The following is an 18495-nucleotide window of genomic DNA, read 5'->3' on the forward strand; positions in this document are numbered from 1 at the left end:
ACCGATGAACATAGTATACGAGCGTGTATACTGTTTACTACAGTACTATAGTGTTGTGACCACGCGTATACTGTTTACTACAGTACTATAGTGTTGTGACGTGTATACTGTTTACTGCAGTACTATAGTGTTGTGACCACGCGTATACTGTGACCACGCGTATACTGTATACACGTGGTCACAACACTATAGTACTGTAGTAAACAGTACACACGTGGTCACAACACTACAGTACTGTAGTAAACAGTATACACGTGGTCACAACACTACAGTACTATAGTAAACAGTATACACGTGGTCACAACACTATATTACTGTAGTAAACAGTATACACGTCGTCACAACACTATAGTACTGTAGTAAACAGTATACACGTGGTCACAACACTATAGTACTGTAGTAAACAGTATACACGTGGTCACAACACTACAGTACTGTAGTAAACAGTATACACGTGGTCACAACACTACAGTACTGTAGTAAACAGTATACACGTGGTCACAACACTACAGTACTATAGTAAACAGTATACACGTGGTCACAACACTATAGTACTATAGTAAACAGTACACACGTGGTCACAACACTATAGTACTGTAGTAAACAGTATACACGTGGTCACAACACTATAGTAAACAGTATACACGTGGTCACAACACTACAGTACTATAGTAAACAGTATACACGTGGTCACAACACTATATTACTGTAGTAAACAGTATACACGTGGTCACAACACTATAGTACTGTAGTAAACAGTACACACGTGGTCACAACACTATAGTACTATAGTAAACAGTATACACGTGGTCACAACACTATAGTACTATAGTAAACAGTATACACGTGGTCACAACACTATAGTACTGTAGTAAACAGTACACACGTGGTCACAACACTATAGTACTATAGTAAACAGTATACACGTGGTCACAACACTATAGTACTATAGTAAACAGTATACACGTGGTCACAACACTATAGCACTGTAGTAAACAGTATACACGTGGTCACACCACTATAGTACTATAGTAAACAGTATACGCTCGCACGGATGCTGACTATACGAGTGAGGCACGCCGACTGAGACTGAGCATGGGAGATGATTACCCACAATCCCGCAGAGAGAGAAGAACCATTGGCTCAGTTGTGATCACGTGACGCTCGGCAGATAAAGCGTTATACTGTACACGTATTGCTCGTATTGCAAGACCTCGCTCGTTTATCAAATTATTATTCATTTAAAAAATTTTGCTCGTCTTGCAAAACACTCGCAGACCAAGTTACTCGCAATCCAAGGTTTCACTGTATTTTGAATATTACGTGCCTATAATCATTGGACTAGAAATAACCTGGACCGTCGTCTTTTAATTTGTATTTCTGTTGTTAAATAACATCTTTGGCGAACAGAAGGTTCCTTTTCAGCTGTGACAACCAAAGCGAGTTTGTTGGAAACGGCAAATGAATGGAAGCACAGAGCCGAGCATGCGGGGGGGGGGGGGCGGAACGCGACCTCATCTTCATCCTTTTGCACTACAATTAAAACAATGAAGAGGTGACGACGACGACCTCTGTCGGTGTGATTGTGAGATCTGAATCATTTAAAAAAAAGAGACCAAGCAAGCGACGGCCGTCTTCTCCGACAAACTTCGCTGTCCTTTGAAGACAACATCGCCAACAACAGAGGCGGCGTTCGCCGGCCGGACTTGTCGCTTTCTCACCGGCGCCGGTGAACGAAACGGTAACGAGGATGGGAGTTGTTGTGATATGTGACGAGGACAACAGCAACAACAACAACAACAAAGAAATTCCCCTCAAAGTTTGTACTGCGACATTATCTTACATGAATTTCGATTTAAAGCTATCTTACATGAGTGTTGGCGGGGGGTTGGTGTGTGTGTGTGGATAAAAAGGCCGTCACTCCGTTGCGTAACTAAGCTGTGGGTGGCCGCGTATCCAGAGTCGCTGGGACGATTTATTCGTTATAAAATAACCATTACGTCGTTCGCCTTCGGGGTTTATCTTTTTGTGTTTGTTTGACGGTGAGGGAAGAGGGGTTTTAGAAATTGAAGACGCAAGTGTGCGTTTGTTAAGTAATTAGTGTGTGGTGTGGTGTGTGTGGTGTATGTGTGGTGTGTGTGGTACAAAGTCGTAGTTGTTTGACGGCCACTGCATGGAGGAGCCGCCCGGCGAGAGCCCTCAACCCGAGCGTGTAAATGTTCGCCACAGTTTATAAATATCGTTACACACAACACAACAACACAACACACACACTCGTGGTGTACCAGCCCGGACGGCGAGTGCGTCGTCTTCTCCTTCTCCTTGTTAAAAGGTGAACGTTGTGTAAATAAGCGGTGGATTGAGATGCGGGTTTAAAGTCCGCCCGGGCATTGCGGTACACCGTACTGTACACGGCTGGTCCAGATGTCTTGTGATCCCACCCGCCCCCTACAATTTAATTATGGAAAACTTAATATATTATATATTTTTTAAGTAGGGTTTATTTAAACTATTAATTTTATGCAGAAGAGGGGTTGCAAATATTTAGGGGCGTCAATTCATGGGGGGGGAGGTCACAAGACATGTGGACCACCCTCTTGTACGCTGCACTGTATAGTAAACATTGCTTACTGTTGTAGCGTTGCATGCGCTTGTAATGTAACACACATACTTGTGCGAGTAATAATTTATTATTATTATTCTTGTCGGCCCATTGCTGGATGAGGGCCTTCGCACGCTGCGTCGGTCATGAGGGGTGGCGGCGGCGGCGGTGGGAGTGGGGTGGGGGGGGGAGGTTGACCATACTTCACCACGCCGGTCAGTGTGCGTGCTGGGCCGATTCGCACATCGTTGTACGGTGGCGGCTACTGCACTACTGATGAGTCCGCGTACCGCGTGAAGAACCCATGCGGGGTTTTAAACCCCCGTAGTCTTCTTGTACAGGGAAATTTAGTTTTTGAAGGTCGGCACGGCGTGCAGCCGTTTCAATGCGGGGAATTTTTTTTGTGTTTTGTTAATTGCGTCTTATTTTGTTTTGTGTGTTTCACCCCTTGTTGATGCACGTTGAGATTTATAAGCGGCACTTGTGTGTGGGGGAGAGGGGGGAAGTGTTGTTGACCAATAAAGGTATAGAATGAGTTGGTCTGTAAATAAGATAGGCAACTGATGAGTGATTGACAAGGTTTATGATTCCGTGAAGCGCTTGCGTGCGGGGGAGCGGTGGCGCAGTGGTTAGCGCACCCGTGGTCGATTCGGGCTCGCGGTCACCAACAAACCAGTGGCGATGTATCTGTGGACCCGGCCTTGAATTTCATATTACCCCCGTGCGGTGTGTAAGCAATCGGCATATATGGGGGGAGACAAATGCGGCCGGTGTGCGTGGTGCTGGCAAACACCAACCCCGAACGGTATGTTAAATACTTACACGAGTGGGGTTTTGTTTTTAATCACGGCTCGGGTAGACACGGCAATTTACAAAGCGAGACTTGGAAATAAGAAGGCCAAAATTGCGTAGCCGCTGGGCGATAACGTGTGTACTTGTTTGTACGCAAGTATTTGTTTTTTTGTTTGTTTGTACAAGACAGAACTTTTGTCAATTCATCTCTGGATGAGGACCTCCCCCGTACGCCTATCCAATGAAGGTCGTGTCGGGGTGGTGGGGGCACTTTGGCGTACAGCGCTTCACGAAGCAAGGTCGTTTTTTGTTCTTTCTGGAGACAAGAGTGGACTTGGCACCATACAAATACGGAACAATGGATTCTGCTGCACTGCGGCTCAGCTTCCTGCATGTAGGCCCCACTGCAGCAGGCGATTTAACACCCGCTTTGTTGAACGATGATGGTGCTTAGTCCATGCAAAGTACCCGTCTTAGGCCCGCATCGCTTCCTTCCCCCCATAGCTATTTCCGTGACCAGTCACATGCTAATAATCCCTCACATGAACATCATGCTCATCTCCCCAGTTCCGTGCTAATTTCTGACTTTAGCACCCTGCTGATCCAACACTTTAACACAGCTATTTCAATGCTAAATTCTCCTGTTTGATATGTAAACTCCTTTGTCAAGGCGCTTTACTTCTCCCACCTAGCTTAAAAGACGCTGCGAATCTTAGCAGCGTTCATTGAAGCGCTGTCGTCCCGACAGTTATGTTCCTTCACCTGAAGAAGGCTACTTGTGTTGTGGCCGAAACGTCGTGAGAATTTTATTGTCTTATTTTGTTTTATTGTTTTATTCTCATTCTACGTGACTTTACCGAAAGAACCAAGAAGATGAATCCTTGCAGTCACGAAAGCTTTAAATCGAAATCTTTCCTAACTTATTCAGCATATGAACACTTTCCATCAGTACAACGCAGCTTTCTTCCAATCAACCAAATTTGTCATCCGCGAATCTCAGGTTTTTTTACAGTATACCTAGAATGTTTAAAGCAGTGTAGAGTTGACTTAAACGAATGCTGCTTGATAATAATGATCTGGGAAACGATGAGGCTGATGGAGAAAAAATAGGGGGTTATTTATTTATATTTAGAGACATGGAACAGTTTTTTTCTTATACTGTATTTGCTTGTGACAAGATGGGGTGCATTCCGGGTAATTTGGCCATAGGCATTTCCTCATATGTCAAGTAAAGCCATGGACGTCATGGGTCATCAGCTTATTTATGTTGACAGCATGGCCCCAAAAACATCTCATTCCTACACTTATGAGTCTTAATTTCACCTTTATACCCAAAATCATAAAAAAAAAATTTCCATCAACAAAATAATCGGGTCCTATGAACGTTGCATGCATCAGGCTATTAACAATTATCATATATACCTAACATGTTTTGTCAATCTACTGCTGGAAGAGGGCCTTGCCACACAATCCAGATCGTGGAGTGTTTATGTTTACTTCATTGCCATTATATATTTTTAAAGCAGGTGTCTTAAGCTAAACTGTGATGTGGCATTTGCTGTCTATTGTTTATTGCGTTGCTGGGTGTGATTAATTGTGTGTTGAAACGCAGTTGCTGGAGTGCCATGAAGCCGGTTTTCTCAGGGTGTGGCCACTTTCAGAAGTAATGGCATCTCCCTGGCAACCCGTTGACGGGCCCTCTGTGTTGGCAACACCGATGGACTCTGGTCACCTGCATGTTTACTAATTGCAGAGGAACTCTTGCATACATAGCTTCACAACTCAGAAAGGTAAGCGTTTATCATATCACAATGTACCTCCACTTGTATGTTTTAATTCAGTATTTCAGATTAGTGCAAAACTGTGTATGCCTGGTGAGCTGAGTTAGATTCCCGGCCATGAGATATAAAGGAAAGATGTAAAATGTTAGGCCGAGACTACCATCCCTGCATATTCGTGGAAAGAAAAGCATTGTTGGGTAATATTGTCCCTAACCTGAAATGCTTAACCCCAAATCCAAACCGTAATCCTATCGTCTAACCCTACGTGAAAGCTGAGGAAATATTTTCCATTTATATTTTATCAACTTTAAACAGAGTTAAAACAGAAGGAATTGAAAAGGACCACTAATGGGTAAGCGCAAACCAAGGATAGTATGATTGGATGAATATCTGGCATGTCATTAGATCACAATATCAATAGTGTCAGAACTCACTTTCCTCACATATGAAACAACAGTAATAACTTATAAACATATATGAAATATATGAAACACTTTATATGTGCGTTGATGTTGCCAAGTAGTGTAGACTTAATATTCCCTCTGAAAGGGAAGCCGTATATGTTAATATTTGCAGTGCTTGCTTTTTCTATTTACATTTGCCCACTAACGGTTGGCACTCAATTTCAGAACAGAGGCAGGGATTCAAGTAAAAAAGACGACAGTGAGTTGGCATCTCTTCCTCCGTGGGAAAACTCGCAAGTCCTCGGTCACGATGGCCACCGTAATCGGGGAACAGATTGGCCGGGCCTACATCAACTTGGCTCGCCTGCCGAGCGTGCTGGCAGCGTTAGCCAACCGCCCACTGTCGTCGTCACCTTCGTCCCCCACCATCTCGTCAGTGTGCCGCACTTTCCGAGAAGTGCCCATCGTCTTCCACGAGAAGTACATCACGTCTGGCTACCGGCCGCCGGGCCAGCCGTGGCGCTTCTACGCGCTGAGCCTTTTTGCTCGGCACAACGAGATCGCCAACGTGTGGACGCATCTCTTGGGCACGCTTCTTGTGCTGGCCCGCGTCGGCAAGATCCCTGAGTTGGCCGCCACCCGCGCAGACATCGCGTCGTGGCCTTTCTTTCTCTTGGCACTTTCTGGAGCGGCCTACATGGCGCTGAGCACGGTGGCGCACCTCTTCCACTCGCGCTCCGAGTTGGCGCACTACGGCTTCTTCTTCCTCGACTACGTGGGCGTGGCGCTGTACCAGTACGGCAGTGCTGTGGGACACTACTTCTACTGCGCTGGACCCGGTGGCTTTGCGTTCCTCCGCGACGATGTCTACCTGCCAACTACCTGGATGCTCGCGTGGCTCTCCTGTGCTGGGTGTTGCTTCGCCAACCTGTGCTTCCGAATGCCCCACTCACTCGGGCGCAAGCTTTTTAAGGTGTTACTTTGTATGGTTTTTGCAATTGTGCTGTAGATGTGTTTTTGGGTTGTACCACATGTTCTTTGGCATGGTATTTCACTCTCACGTGCAGGGGGAGCTACTTCAGCAACTTTTCAATTCAGTTCCTTTTCCTGAAGAAGCTCCCAGCACATGGAGAGATAGGCCGGACGTTATACTGAAAAACATATGGCACAACCCGAAAACACATGGGAGATTTTTTACGTGGTAGTGGAGTTTGATCCTAGATGTGCAGTTCACATATGTGTGGTCATGAAGCCCATATAGCTTGAGCATTAACAAATATTAATGGATATAGTTACACTATTTTGTTCAACAACATTGTCTTTATCACGAGATTTAAAAACAATGGAGAATGAGAATAGCGATGGTGTTTTTCTCCATGGTGTGCGCAGGTGCTACCGTGTGCTGTGGCGTATGTGGTGGTCATCTCGCCCATCGCTCACCGTCTCGTCACATCAAGCCCAAACCACGATCCAGCATTCGTCTTCCACGTAGCTCAGGTGCAAGCTCAGGGCATCATCACATGAGCCTTCCACTTCTCCTTCATCAGAACCATCACCGTCACAAATTATCATCATCACCGTCATTGTGTGTGTGTATTCCAAGGTGTGGAGAGTAGTAGAGCGGTGGCACAGTGGTTAGCGCAGGGGTCAGTAACCAAATAACAAGAGAATATTTTTTTAGAATTCGGTACAAAATTCACTATTTCAAGAGCCGCAATGCATGTGAATACGTACATACATTACGTAACAAAACAGTTTGTAAAGCACCGCATGCGGCTCCGGAGTTGCAGGTTGCCGAACCCTGGGTTAGCGCAACACTACACTATGAACCTTGTAACCCTTGGTTCAATTTCCAGCCACGGCTAAACATTAGTGGCAAATGCGTCCGGACCAGCCTGGGCCTACCGAAAGTCGACCCAGTCTTAAATGAGCACCTGGTGTGGCGTATAAACATCAGCACTGGGGAGACAGATGGGCAGGCATGGTACTAATGGCCACAACCACCTCCTCTTGTGCCATACAGACATTAATGAATGTGCTTGCTAACAGCAATTGGCCTTGCAGTCTATGAATGCTATACGCAGTAGGGGATCTTTTTTCTTTTGTGTCCCTAGGTGGCCTTCTTTCTGCTGTCGGCTGTATTCTTCACATTCCCACTACCAGAGCAGCTAAAACCGGGCCGCTTCAACGTGCTGGGGCACAGCCACCAGATCTTCCACGTGCTGCTGTCTTTGTGCACGATCACGCAGATCGAGGCTGTTCACTTGGATTTTTTAAAGCGTCACAATGGAAGGAATCACTCCGACGTTGAGGTGAGATTTAGATTTATTTTCATTATCATGCATCTTGTACAACATTTTTTTCATAATGGTTAATTGCTCACTGTGTCAACTGAACCAATATATCAATAAGTCCCACACCTGATCATCTCAGATCTTCTTTAAAAACGGAAAGAAACACAAATTACCTTTAAGCACAACGTTCAGGTCCCCGCAGAATTTTTAGCTGATATGGCGATAGCATCTATACAACAACTCTTGATGAAACTTGTATTTTAAAATCACCATGAACCTTTAAAAAACAACTGAATCATTGAAAACGTTCATAATGACTCATTTTAACCCGATAACTTCAGAGATGTATTCTGAGATTTAATGGAAAACTCTGAACAAAATGTGTTAACCTAATTTTATTAGACTTTTTGAATGTCTGAAATATCTCAAGTTATTAGAGCCACAATAAAGTTTGGGTTTCTGAAAAGATGGTATCATACAGCTCAATTTCTAAAATAAGTCCTTTAGACATGGTCACGGAATAAAAAAATGTGAAAAGTGCACTAATCTTTGAAGAGCTAACTCGGTAATGTAGAGTCAACAAACTTTACCAAATTTCGTTCTCAAGCATATTTTTCGTGTTATAAAGTAACTAAACGTTTCGAAGGTATTGTGCAGTGGAGGCCACGTTTTTATAATGTCCTCTTATGACACTGGACCTAATTTATCTACACCACATTGACATTTACAAGTGATACACTTGTGTATTTTTAAAGGGTTTTACAGTCCTGTTTGTGTACACAATAACTGGCTCTTGATACACTTTTCTTTTATTCTCATTAGTTCCTCTGCTCAATGGCAGTCATTGGCTTGAAGTAATAAACTATATAGCAACCTCATTAATGACAGGTGACTCGCCAATATTCTTTTACAATTTAGTCTTTCACAGGCCATTAGTTTGTAGAGCTGCATAAAACATGTATTAGATGGTTCAGGATTTGGTTTACTTGGAGAAATAAAATACATCAATTTGGGAACGTTTACACATCGATATTTCTGTATATTATCGGGTGATGCGAATTATGCAATTAAGTGAAATTTACTATTTTCATGAAAACTATTTTGCATATGATTGGGACCGACAAATACAACCTCTGGTGATGGATTGCATTCCTCTCTCAATCCAGTTGAATCGGTTTCTTTCACTAGATTACTTCTTGACTACACAATGCCCATAAATCAATGTAGAATCTTTATTATTATGAATTATGAATTATAGAATCTTACAGAGCCTGTGCTTCAATATTTACTGGTATTGACCTCGGGCAATGACATTCTAGCCCCCTCCCAAAAAACAACACACACACACTGAAGGGCTCCCACGTTTCAATAGAGCATCATTTGAAGCACCTGCCATATCTTGCACCATTGTCTCATATCACAACAACAGGAGAAATTGTAATTAACCGTTGAGAGTTGGTGTTTTCCTCATTCCCCAGGTGAGGTGGGCTCTGATGTCCTTTGGAGCGCTGGCTGGACTCAGCATAGCCACTGCTGCACTGTGCACTTTACAGATGAGGAAGCAGCTCGCCAATAAGGACAAGTAGGGAGCTTTCTGTCTTGTCCTGAGGCTCATAGATGTTTCAACAGCTTAAGATTTGCACGATCAGGGCATGAAGGTACTTGCCCCCACGATGCTCTGCGGGGCATGTGCAGTTACAGTGCGTATGGGAGGGGGTTAATGGGTGAGCATATATACAGCTAGGGCTGCGATTTTGGCACGTAGTTCATGGTGGTCACGAATATTGTGAATTTGAATATAAAGTTCATTTAAAATTGAGATATGTCAGGGTAGGGGAAGGGGGCATTGCTCCACAGGATTTTGTGAAATTTCTGTCATTTTTCTTTTGCACCTCAAACGTAAATTCTGCTAAACATTACAATGCCAAAATCGTACCCTTATGTATAACACCTTAGTAAGCGCACAGTACATTGGTGAGTGTGTGCATGTTCTTTCAATGAGCGGAGGTTTGCACCTCGTGCAACATGCATGGGTTATTGTCTCTGTGACACGAGAGAGTAATTGACAAACACTCAGTGGGTGTATCTCGAGAATGTATGCATGTTGAACTTCTTTCGCACCGTACGTAGTCAACCGTGATAATGCAGGTGGAAGGACAACAAAAAAATATGGTAAGAATGTGCTGGGTAAGTCTGTATTAGTGTATTGTGTATGTGTTGTACATTGTGTCTTCAATACCGGGCAAGTTCCTGTTATTTCCATGAAGACCAAACTTTAGCCAAATTTACAGCTTATGTTGTTTACGTTGCTCGGTGTAAAATGATTTACATTGGAAAAGAAATATGAGGAAAGGTAAGAAGAATACACCACTGAAATCAATGCAAATAAATCACAGGTGAATTCGCGGAAGTCGCAATCCAATACCAGAGTGGTTGCTGTACGGTGCTCGACTAAGACTGTAACTGGCGGACGACGTTCCAGCGCAGCGTGGAGATGCAGTGAACAATAAGTCATCGCTTTGTACGATGTTCAATTCTTCTTAACGTTTGGAGCACGGTTTTTCATCAAATTAAAATACATATTTAGAGGCACCCCATAAAACGCCATTATATGCAGGAAATTGCATATTCACCCATGTTATTTCCATGAAACACTGTAACACGGTACAGTACTATATAGTAAGACAGCCATTGTACTGGCATTTGCTTGTGAGATTGAGAAAGTGTGAATTAATGAGCGTGAACCTGTGGAATTGTGGGTTTTATTTGTGAGCGAAAAGCTATTGTGTGATATATTGCAGACTGGACAGTGATGTGTGGTTGTCATTACTCTAGTGAGAAATTGGTAGTGTGTGCGTGCATGCATGTGACATTAACACGAATGCAGTGTGCTATGTTAAGTAGTAGCAAGTGACCCACACGTATCCGTGTTGGTCCCAAGGTGAATGCGTGTAACTAGTAGCCCATAAAGGGTAGCTTGAAAAATGTGTAAGCTGGTAACTGAATGCACATTTTTGTCTGATAACGGAGAGCCAGTAAGAATGTGATGTGGATGGGAAGTTATTGTGCACGTGTAACGTGACACAGCCACACAGAAACGACGCCATCTTGAATGTACATGTGAATTCATTGAAGGAGTATGATGCACTGGTGCGTACATGTTTTGTGCTTTGGCATGTGAATTCACGAGCTTGAACGTGATGAGAATGGGACATTAGTGAGGTCGAGGGCATGGCGTGTGTTACCCATTGGAGAGTAGTTTACGATTGTCATGTGCAATGACGCGCACACGCTAACAATTTCTGTGTTGAGTGGGTGGCGTGATGGAAGGCATATTGCACAGGTGTGTGTGTGTGGGCCGTTGATGGGGAGTGTGTTATACATGCCATTAAATGGGCCATCGGTACACTTAACAGTTAATAACTAACACTGACGAGTGTTAACAAAATTTACATTTTATTAAGCAATTCTTTTGCATGTGTTGGCTGCATGCGCAAATGTATTAATGATGCAACTTAGCCTAAAAGGAATTTGAAGAAGCATTTTGAATAGAGTGCACTATTAGCAACGTTGTTACTACAGATGTATAGAGTTATAACTATACTGTATACGTACAGTAATCTTGGTGTGCACATATATTTATATACAGTGTATACTCTTAATGTGCAGTATACAGCAGTGATTCTCAACCTCATCTTGTTGGACTTGGGACCTCTTTAAACCACTACTGAAATGCCACTGAACCTGTCAACCTGTATTTGTAGCCAAAGCAAATAATTAGACACCATATTGAGATTGGTGTAGAAGCACAGATAAAATAAAATCACCACCTACTTCATTGTAACGCCGCTTCCAGCTATGCCAGTGAAATTTGTTTTTGCACTATCTTCCGAAGAAGAATCGTCACCCAAAATACCCTTCCATGACAGTATTGTACGCCACACGCCTTGCTGTTATAGAGTGGTGTCAATGACGAAGGTGGTGAGTTGCTCTGACAGTTGCATCGTTGGTTAGGGTTGGGGATTAGTATAGTAGCTGGTGTATAGATTAATTGCAACCTCCTTGTCACTTTCATACCCCTGCAAGATCCTTTGGTCTTTCAGTGACCCTTAATGATACCTGCAGCCCCTTTAGGGGTCTATGGAACCCTGGTTGAGAACCCATGGTATAGAGCAAAGTCCTTTATAGCATATGCAACTAATTTCAACCTTTGACTATGTTAATATCAATTATAATAATAGCTTAATAGGTAAAGTTAAATATGTTTTCCTTAACTGGAAAGGTTTGGCCTTGTTGCTGAGTGTTAATTATCAGCCTTGATAATAATTAATGGTCATACTCTTTGGTTCTTTCGGTAAAGTCACGTAGGTAGAAAAAATAATAGCTCACGACGTTTCGATCGCCACACATGCAATCGTCTTCAGGTGGGTCATTAATATCGGTTTCCCATCATGTTTTTTTTTCATAGGAATAGGCTGACTTGTAAGCAGAACACCAGAGGTGTGTCAGTTTTACAAACAGATTTAGGAAGACGAACCCGTTTTATAATTTTCCTATTATAACACTTGTACACATTTTGTTAACGGAAATCACTGGAAAAAGACGTGAATATCAAAGACATATCAATGATCATAACCGAGCCATTAATTATGACAAGACATTTGAGTCGGTGTAAATTGATGCAATCATTTCTCTCGCAAACTCGAGGCCTAAAGACATTTTCTCAGAAATAATAAAATCCCGATTATAAGGATGGAGCAGCTTCACTTGAGGGTGGATGAACAAAGTAACAAAATGCATGCAAAATGGGGAGTCAAGGTGACACAGGTGTCAGTCATTCAGAGCTGCATTAGAATGTTTACTGAACATCTTATTGGAAAAATGTAATGCTTAAATACAGAGACTACTCTACTTACGAACATTCGACCTTCGAACTTTCAGGTATATGAACAAACCTGTCCGCATGTCCGGTTGTCTGTTCGGATCGTGTACAATATGTTTGGATCGAGAGGAGTAAAGTTGGACTTATGAATAAATCTACTTACGAACAGAACTCTGGAACCGAACTCGTTCGTAGGTAGAGGAGTCCCTGTATAGGCGATGTCATAATTACGAGATATGGAAATTAACACTAGGAAATTATAGAAGAACGTAAGTTTAACAAATCTGCAAAGTGGGGCTCGAGATAAATGTGCAAAAACGAAAGTCATGTACATTAAGCGTGCTGAACAGTAAAATGTTATCTGTCGGACAACTGAAAACGCTTAATTTGGGATCAAAGCGATAAAATAACACGGATGAGGGCAGGTTGGAGTGCTTTTTGGAAAATGAAAAACAACAGTGTTTCTATACTCTTTGGTTCTTTCAGTAAAGTCACGAAGGTATCAAAATAAATCACTACGTTTCGGGCGCAACACAAGCGTCCATCAGGTGTGTTGCGCCCGAAACGTGGTTTATTTTATTTTATACCTACGTGACTTTACCGAAATAACCAAAGAGTATGGATTCCTGCGGTCACGAAAGCTTCAAATCAAGTGTTTTTCTAAAGAAGACGGGTTTTAATCGGTGCACTGTATATAACCTGCTATGGGCACGGATGAGTAACGTGGACATTGACCAAAAAGAACAAAAGCTGAAAAGTGCACAATGCATGGAGAGGTGTGCATGTTTGGGGTTACGTTGAAAGGCAAAAAAGGAACGTGTAGATTAGAGAATGTCTGCAAAGTTAAAGACATTTACTGTAAACAAAAAAAATGGGCTTGGCCCAGTGCATGACTTCATTCGGGATGCTGGCCGGTGGTTGAGACTCAAGATAACAGTATGGCTCATCACGTCTGCACTGCTTGTCTTTAAAATGCAGCGTAGCGAGCCGGGACTTCATCCGTATGATTAATCTGAGTGGCGTTATAGCCCATTGCATTTGCACCCTTTTATAACTGGAAAGCAGTACACGTATATTAACGCCTTTCATTTACGTTATTAATTTACGAGAGACGTAGTTACACTGGATTTTGTTTTACATTTTGTTGTGCTTCATTAACCATTTGAGATTATATCTTTTTTTGCAGTGGAGAATTGGGAAACCATAACACATGGTCAGATAATTTTGTATTTCTACAAATGCAGTACAATTGATGTGATAAAGATTTGAGTGGTTTGTGTCCGGGATTAGGGAGTTTGATGGTTAAGGTCAGTGGTTCCCAACCTTTCTGGAGCCGCGGAGATGCTTCAGCTCTCAAAACGTTTTGCGAACCATCTTCCGCCAATTAAAAATGTCTAAAAATTACTTCGATAAGCGTTGTAAAACGTTACTTAAGAAACCATCTTCGATTGTTAATATTTTATTGACTAGTCTAAATAGTTGTGCAATCGACCACGAACAATATGGTGTTTTGTGAAATTATCTGAATGTCCGTAGTATCTACCCGCGACAGTTCCGTGGGGCCGCTTTTCTGTGGCCTTGCAGACCACCGTTGACTCGCAGACTACAGGTTGGAAACCACTGGTTTGCACCACACCTGGACCGGGGGCTGTAAGATTGATGCCCTTGCGTCCAGGTGCGACGGCCGCATAGCATCACACGCGTGGCTTGCATGACGTGACGCGTGGCATATACCTGCACTAAAACAATAAAATGATGCGCATAGGTTTCTATTTGCCTCGTGTCTTTGTAGAAAAAAAAAAACCCATGCCTTAGTAATAATACATCTAATTTCCTAAGTTACATCGTGGAGGAAAAAAAAGTCACGGTGATTTATTGCTCAACTGAGCATTGAAGCAGTTCTCATTTATTGCCAGCCCTGAACCAGTGGTGGAAATTCCATGTTCCTGTTGCATGGGCGAGTATATCCATAAAATGGTATAAATTATACTCTTTGGTTCTTTCGGTAAAGTCACGGAGGTATAAAATAAATCACGACGTTTCGGGCGCAACACAATAGTCCGTCATCAGGTGGGAAAGTGTGGTTTGCTGCTGAGGAAGCTGAAACAGTCTGCCGCAGCTGAAACAGTCTGCTTCAGCAGCAGACCATTGCTTTCCCACCTGATAACGGACGCTTGTGTTGCGCCCGAAACGTGATTTATTTTATACCTACGTGACTTTACCGAAAGAACCAAAGCGTATGGATTCCTGCAGTCACGAAAGCGTCAAATGAGGATTGAATGGTATACATTTTATTGACACCAGAGGGATGATGGGCTGTGTCAAGCCTCAACCAGGATTGAATTTGCAACCTTCAGATTTGTGAGCTACTCACTTTTGCTGAGCCACTGATTTTTAGCCATTTGTATGATTAATGCGGCACCACCACGGTAGGTTTTTGCAAATTGGTATGCCGTGTAGTCAATTGTCGGCCCCATTTTACAAAATGTTTAGTTTATATGGTATTTTCCTGTTTTTAGGTGACTGCAGTCCGATAATCCCTCTCAATGCTTGAATTCAGCGCACAACCCCCAAAAAACATGTTTAGTTTAATGTGTAAACATTCAGATAATTTCCTATTGGTGACATCAATAGCAGTTCACCCACGGTGGGCATGATGCGTTAAAAGAGGACTAACAGCACGTGAACAAAAATCATACGATTTCAGCACAGCTATTGTAACAATATTCTATTGGACTGTTCTATTACACTACATGTGTTTTATACCTGGAACTGTCTTAATTCCATTCCTATTTGTAATACTAATGCTTTTGGGGCAAACAAACCGCATCCGCACAGACCATGGCAGATGCGGATAGCTGATGCACGAATGGAAAATAAAAAAACGCTCCAGTGTGCCACTGGTTGCACGTAACATGGAGTATATAACGACTCAATGCGCGATTCACAAATACGAAGGAGGCATCGGTGTGGTACACTCCACTACTGACACATTTATCTGGCTCAACCAATCGTAAAATGATCGTTGTTGCTCTCCATGAACATCAGCCGTACGAGGAAAATATAAATGGTGCGATGTGCGGAATTAAAACAATTACGCCAGCCGTTGGAATAGACCACTTTTCTTGTAGGCCATTTCCACATCTGATGTAAGCAACTACTGCTGTTGCATTCGTGACATTGGTTTCCCATTGGACTCAGACTTGCCTCAAGTGGTTGAGGTGCGAATTGGTGATGCCGTATTACAGCGCAGAGAAAAGCCAGTGAGGGCTAGCGACACTTGGCGATGAGCATAAAGTCTGATGTCACCCATCACTGTCGCAATTCCTTTGCGCCCGTGGTCATGTGTGCGGTGCATCGTTCAAACGGTTGAATACACATCGCTATAACGGTTCATTACACCACTACAATGGACGATCTGACGGTTCTTTGTGCTTTCCCGAAGACGAATAGAGCACCATCATCAAAATCATTTTAATCCACATGTCCACCACTGGCATTACAATATTAAGAGATTTCCTCCGGCAAAAATTAGCGCTGTCATTTACTGCATCTCTACTCCAATATCAATAACACCGACATCATGTCCAACATTACTATTGTCTATTACGGCATACGTTTTATGTACTTTCGGTAACGTATTGTACAAATAAGGTAGTTAAAATGTAAGCGCTAACATAAAACGTAGTTGAGCCCACCAAACATCAGTGCGTTACACACATCATTGTTTCGAGTCATGCCACGGGTTTTCATGGAGAATGAATTGGGGGTGCAAAGTATTCAGGGTGCAGCAATGCTCCCGATTGAACGGTTAATGTCGATTCTCAATCTCAAGCCATAAGGATTGAATCGCATGTGTATATTTTCAATTGGTATATGTTGCATTTATGAATATACATGGACTAGATCGTGGGCAGCAGTGGGTATTATCCTGTACTTCCACGCGCCCCTGCCCTCACAAACCCATGTTGACTAGCGTGGTGAAGTATGGTCAAATAAATCACTCGTGACCTGGACGGTGTGGAAAGAACCTCATCCAGCAGTGAACTAACGAGGGCTGTACATGTGCTTATGTTGCTTGTAATGAAGTCACGTGGCCCCTACAATACTGGTAGCTATATTCGCTACAGTAATACTGCTTAGGTTTTTTTGCAGTTGCGCCGTAGAGCACCGTAAGTTCTCTCCCTGTGGACGCGTGGATTTTTTTCAGGGTCCTTCGGTTTTGCCCACCAGATTTAGAAATATGCGTTTAGATTATTGGGCTGCGACTCTAAATTCCCTCATGCTGATGATTGATATCAGCCACTTTGATGGCCGCCTGTAAAAAAAAAAGAGCTCATAGTCCAGTGATATTTACCTGGCAAATTAAAAAAAAAAGCTCTAATGAACCTTCAGGTTGAATCGCATGCTGCTCGGCTTGACGTTCCCCTTTCACTCCGCGTGCCGGTGAGCTTCTTCTGAATGCAGTCCCTGAAGTAGCCCCCAAACATCGTGGAGCGAATTCGGTTCCCGAAAGAAGCTCCCATGCGGCACGGGGAGGGGAACATCGGACGACATGCCGAACAATTCGCGGTACCAACCCTAAAATACATCAGAGAGCTGCACAGCTCAGGGTAAAAAAAAAAGATAATTTCTTCAATAGCAACAATTCGCTGACTCATAACGGTACGAATAATTTTTACACCCCTGACGGACGTGCATTTGTGTTGCCGACGGTCATCGTGATGGACATGTCGCGCGTGTGTGCATCCGCCGTGCACCGTCAGAAGTCGGCGGGACGAATCATCATGGTGGAGGCTTTGAGAGAGTAGCTGGCTCCACGCCAGTAGTGCCACTTGATTCCGTTAAAGTGGCCGTAGTGGGAGCCCTTTGGGAAGAACTGCCCGTTGAGGTTGGAGGGCCCACATGCCTCAAACCACCAGCCTACCGTGCACACAAAAGGGAAGCAAAAATGTGAAAGTGCACCCTTGCAATAACTAGCTCCAATCATCGCTGGCAGAAGGGCCTCCACTAGAGGACGCTCTGGACAAGCCCCCTTCATAGGGTGTTTTGGCCGACTGATCGACGATGGATAGTGTGTTTTGAAAGAGGTGGGAGTACCCACACTTCATCTCACCACACGCAATCTGCCGATCAACTAAATGTGGTGTCACTATTTTTGAGCAGAGGCGAGGGGGTTATCAGAAAATAGCCGCCTTATCTCAACCACCCCCTCGGGGGATAGATCCGGATACCTCTGGGCGGCACGTCCACTATGCTTTCTTCCTCATCAACCCCGCATGACTAAATCACAGAGATCGCCACCGCAAATAACTCTGAAAACAACAAAGAGTTGTAGCTTTTTTCAGCGAAATATTGCTCCTTTCACAATGCTGCACGTTGCGGTCTGAAGCAGAATCAGAGGGGGTTTTCAACTGGAACCAGATGACTGACGTCCTCAATGTGTCTCAGGCGGTTTAAGCACAATTTAATCTGGTTAATGCGAGGATGGGTACTAAAGAGGCCTTGTCGCGTGTGTCAGATTTGCATCTGCAAGGTAGATAAGGGATGGTAGTGTTGGGATTAATCCCCATGTACACTTGGGCTTTGACCGTGTCCTCTAATCTCCTCCTACATGAGTGGTGTTGGTCACACATTCCAATACAGTATCCCCTCGTTAGTCGTGAGGGATACGTTCCAGGATATCAAGTTCGTGAATAATGAGGGAATACTGCACAAGACCCATTCAAACAAGAGTCTT

At 43.4% G+C, this 18495-nt stretch overlaps 2 protein-coding genes across 13 annotated transcripts in view; one reads left to right on the plus strand and one right to left on the minus strand.

The window, feature by feature from the left end:
• Nucleotides 1-1120: 1120 nt before the first annotated feature.
• Nucleotides 1121-14525, plus strand: LOC116951563 (membrane progestin receptor alpha-B). 12 transcript variants are annotated; one of them, XM_032970279.2, is made up of 7 exons: nucleotides 1121-1819; nucleotides 3585-3788; nucleotides 5007-5184; nucleotides 5805-6552; nucleotides 6969-7076; nucleotides 7694-7891; nucleotides 9352-14525. In XM_032970279.2, the coding sequence occupies exons 4-7, from the start codon at nucleotides 5890-5892 to the stop codon at nucleotides 9457-9459; spliced, it is 1077 nt and encodes a 358-aa protein (XP_032826170.1). In that variant the 5' UTR covers nucleotides 1121-1819; nucleotides 3585-3788; nucleotides 5007-5184; nucleotides 5805-5889; the 3' UTR covers nucleotides 9460-14525. The 12 variants fall into 12 exon arrangements, with proteins under 12 accessions (XP_032826170.1, XP_032826174.1, XP_032826177.1 ...); XM_032970283.2 differs by having other exon boundaries at nucleotides 1121-1741; XM_032970282.2 differs by lacking the exon at nucleotides 1121-1819 and adding an exon at nucleotides 1834-2332 and having other exon boundaries at nucleotides 3581-3788.
• Nucleotides 7887-18495, minus strand: part of LOC116951378 (uncharacterized) — a 36572-nt gene continuing 25963 nt past the window's right edge. The window contains exon 11 of the mRNA XM_076073652.1: nucleotides 7887-17678. Coding sequence (XP_075929767.1) covers nucleotides 17518-17678 — 161 coding nt within the window. The 3' untranslated portion in view covers nucleotides 7887-17517. The remainder of the gene's footprint in view (nucleotides 17679-18495) is intronic.

This window comes from Petromyzon marinus, chromosome 43 (genome assembly GCF_048934315.1).
Source record: "Petromyzon marinus isolate PM22_M1 ecotype Great Lakes invasive population chromosome 43, UKy_Petmar_22M1.pri1.0, whole genome shotgun sequence".
NCBI lineage: Eukaryota > Metazoa > Chordata > Hyperoartia > Petromyzontiformes > Petromyzontidae > Petromyzon > Petromyzon marinus.

Coding starts and splice junctions, on each gene's coding strand:
- LOC116951563 (XM_032970279.2), top strand. CDS start 5,890: ATGGCCACCGTAATCGGGGAACAGATTGGCCGGGCCTACATCAACTTG. Junction 6,553..6,968: donor TCGGGCGCAAGCTTTTTAAG/GTGTTACTTTGT, acceptor TGGTGTGCGCAG/GTGCTACCGTGTGCTGTGGC. Junction 7,077..7,693: donor TCGTCTTCCACGTAGCTCAG/GTGCAAGCTCAG, acceptor TTGTGTCCCTAG/GTGGCCTTCTTTCTGCTGTC.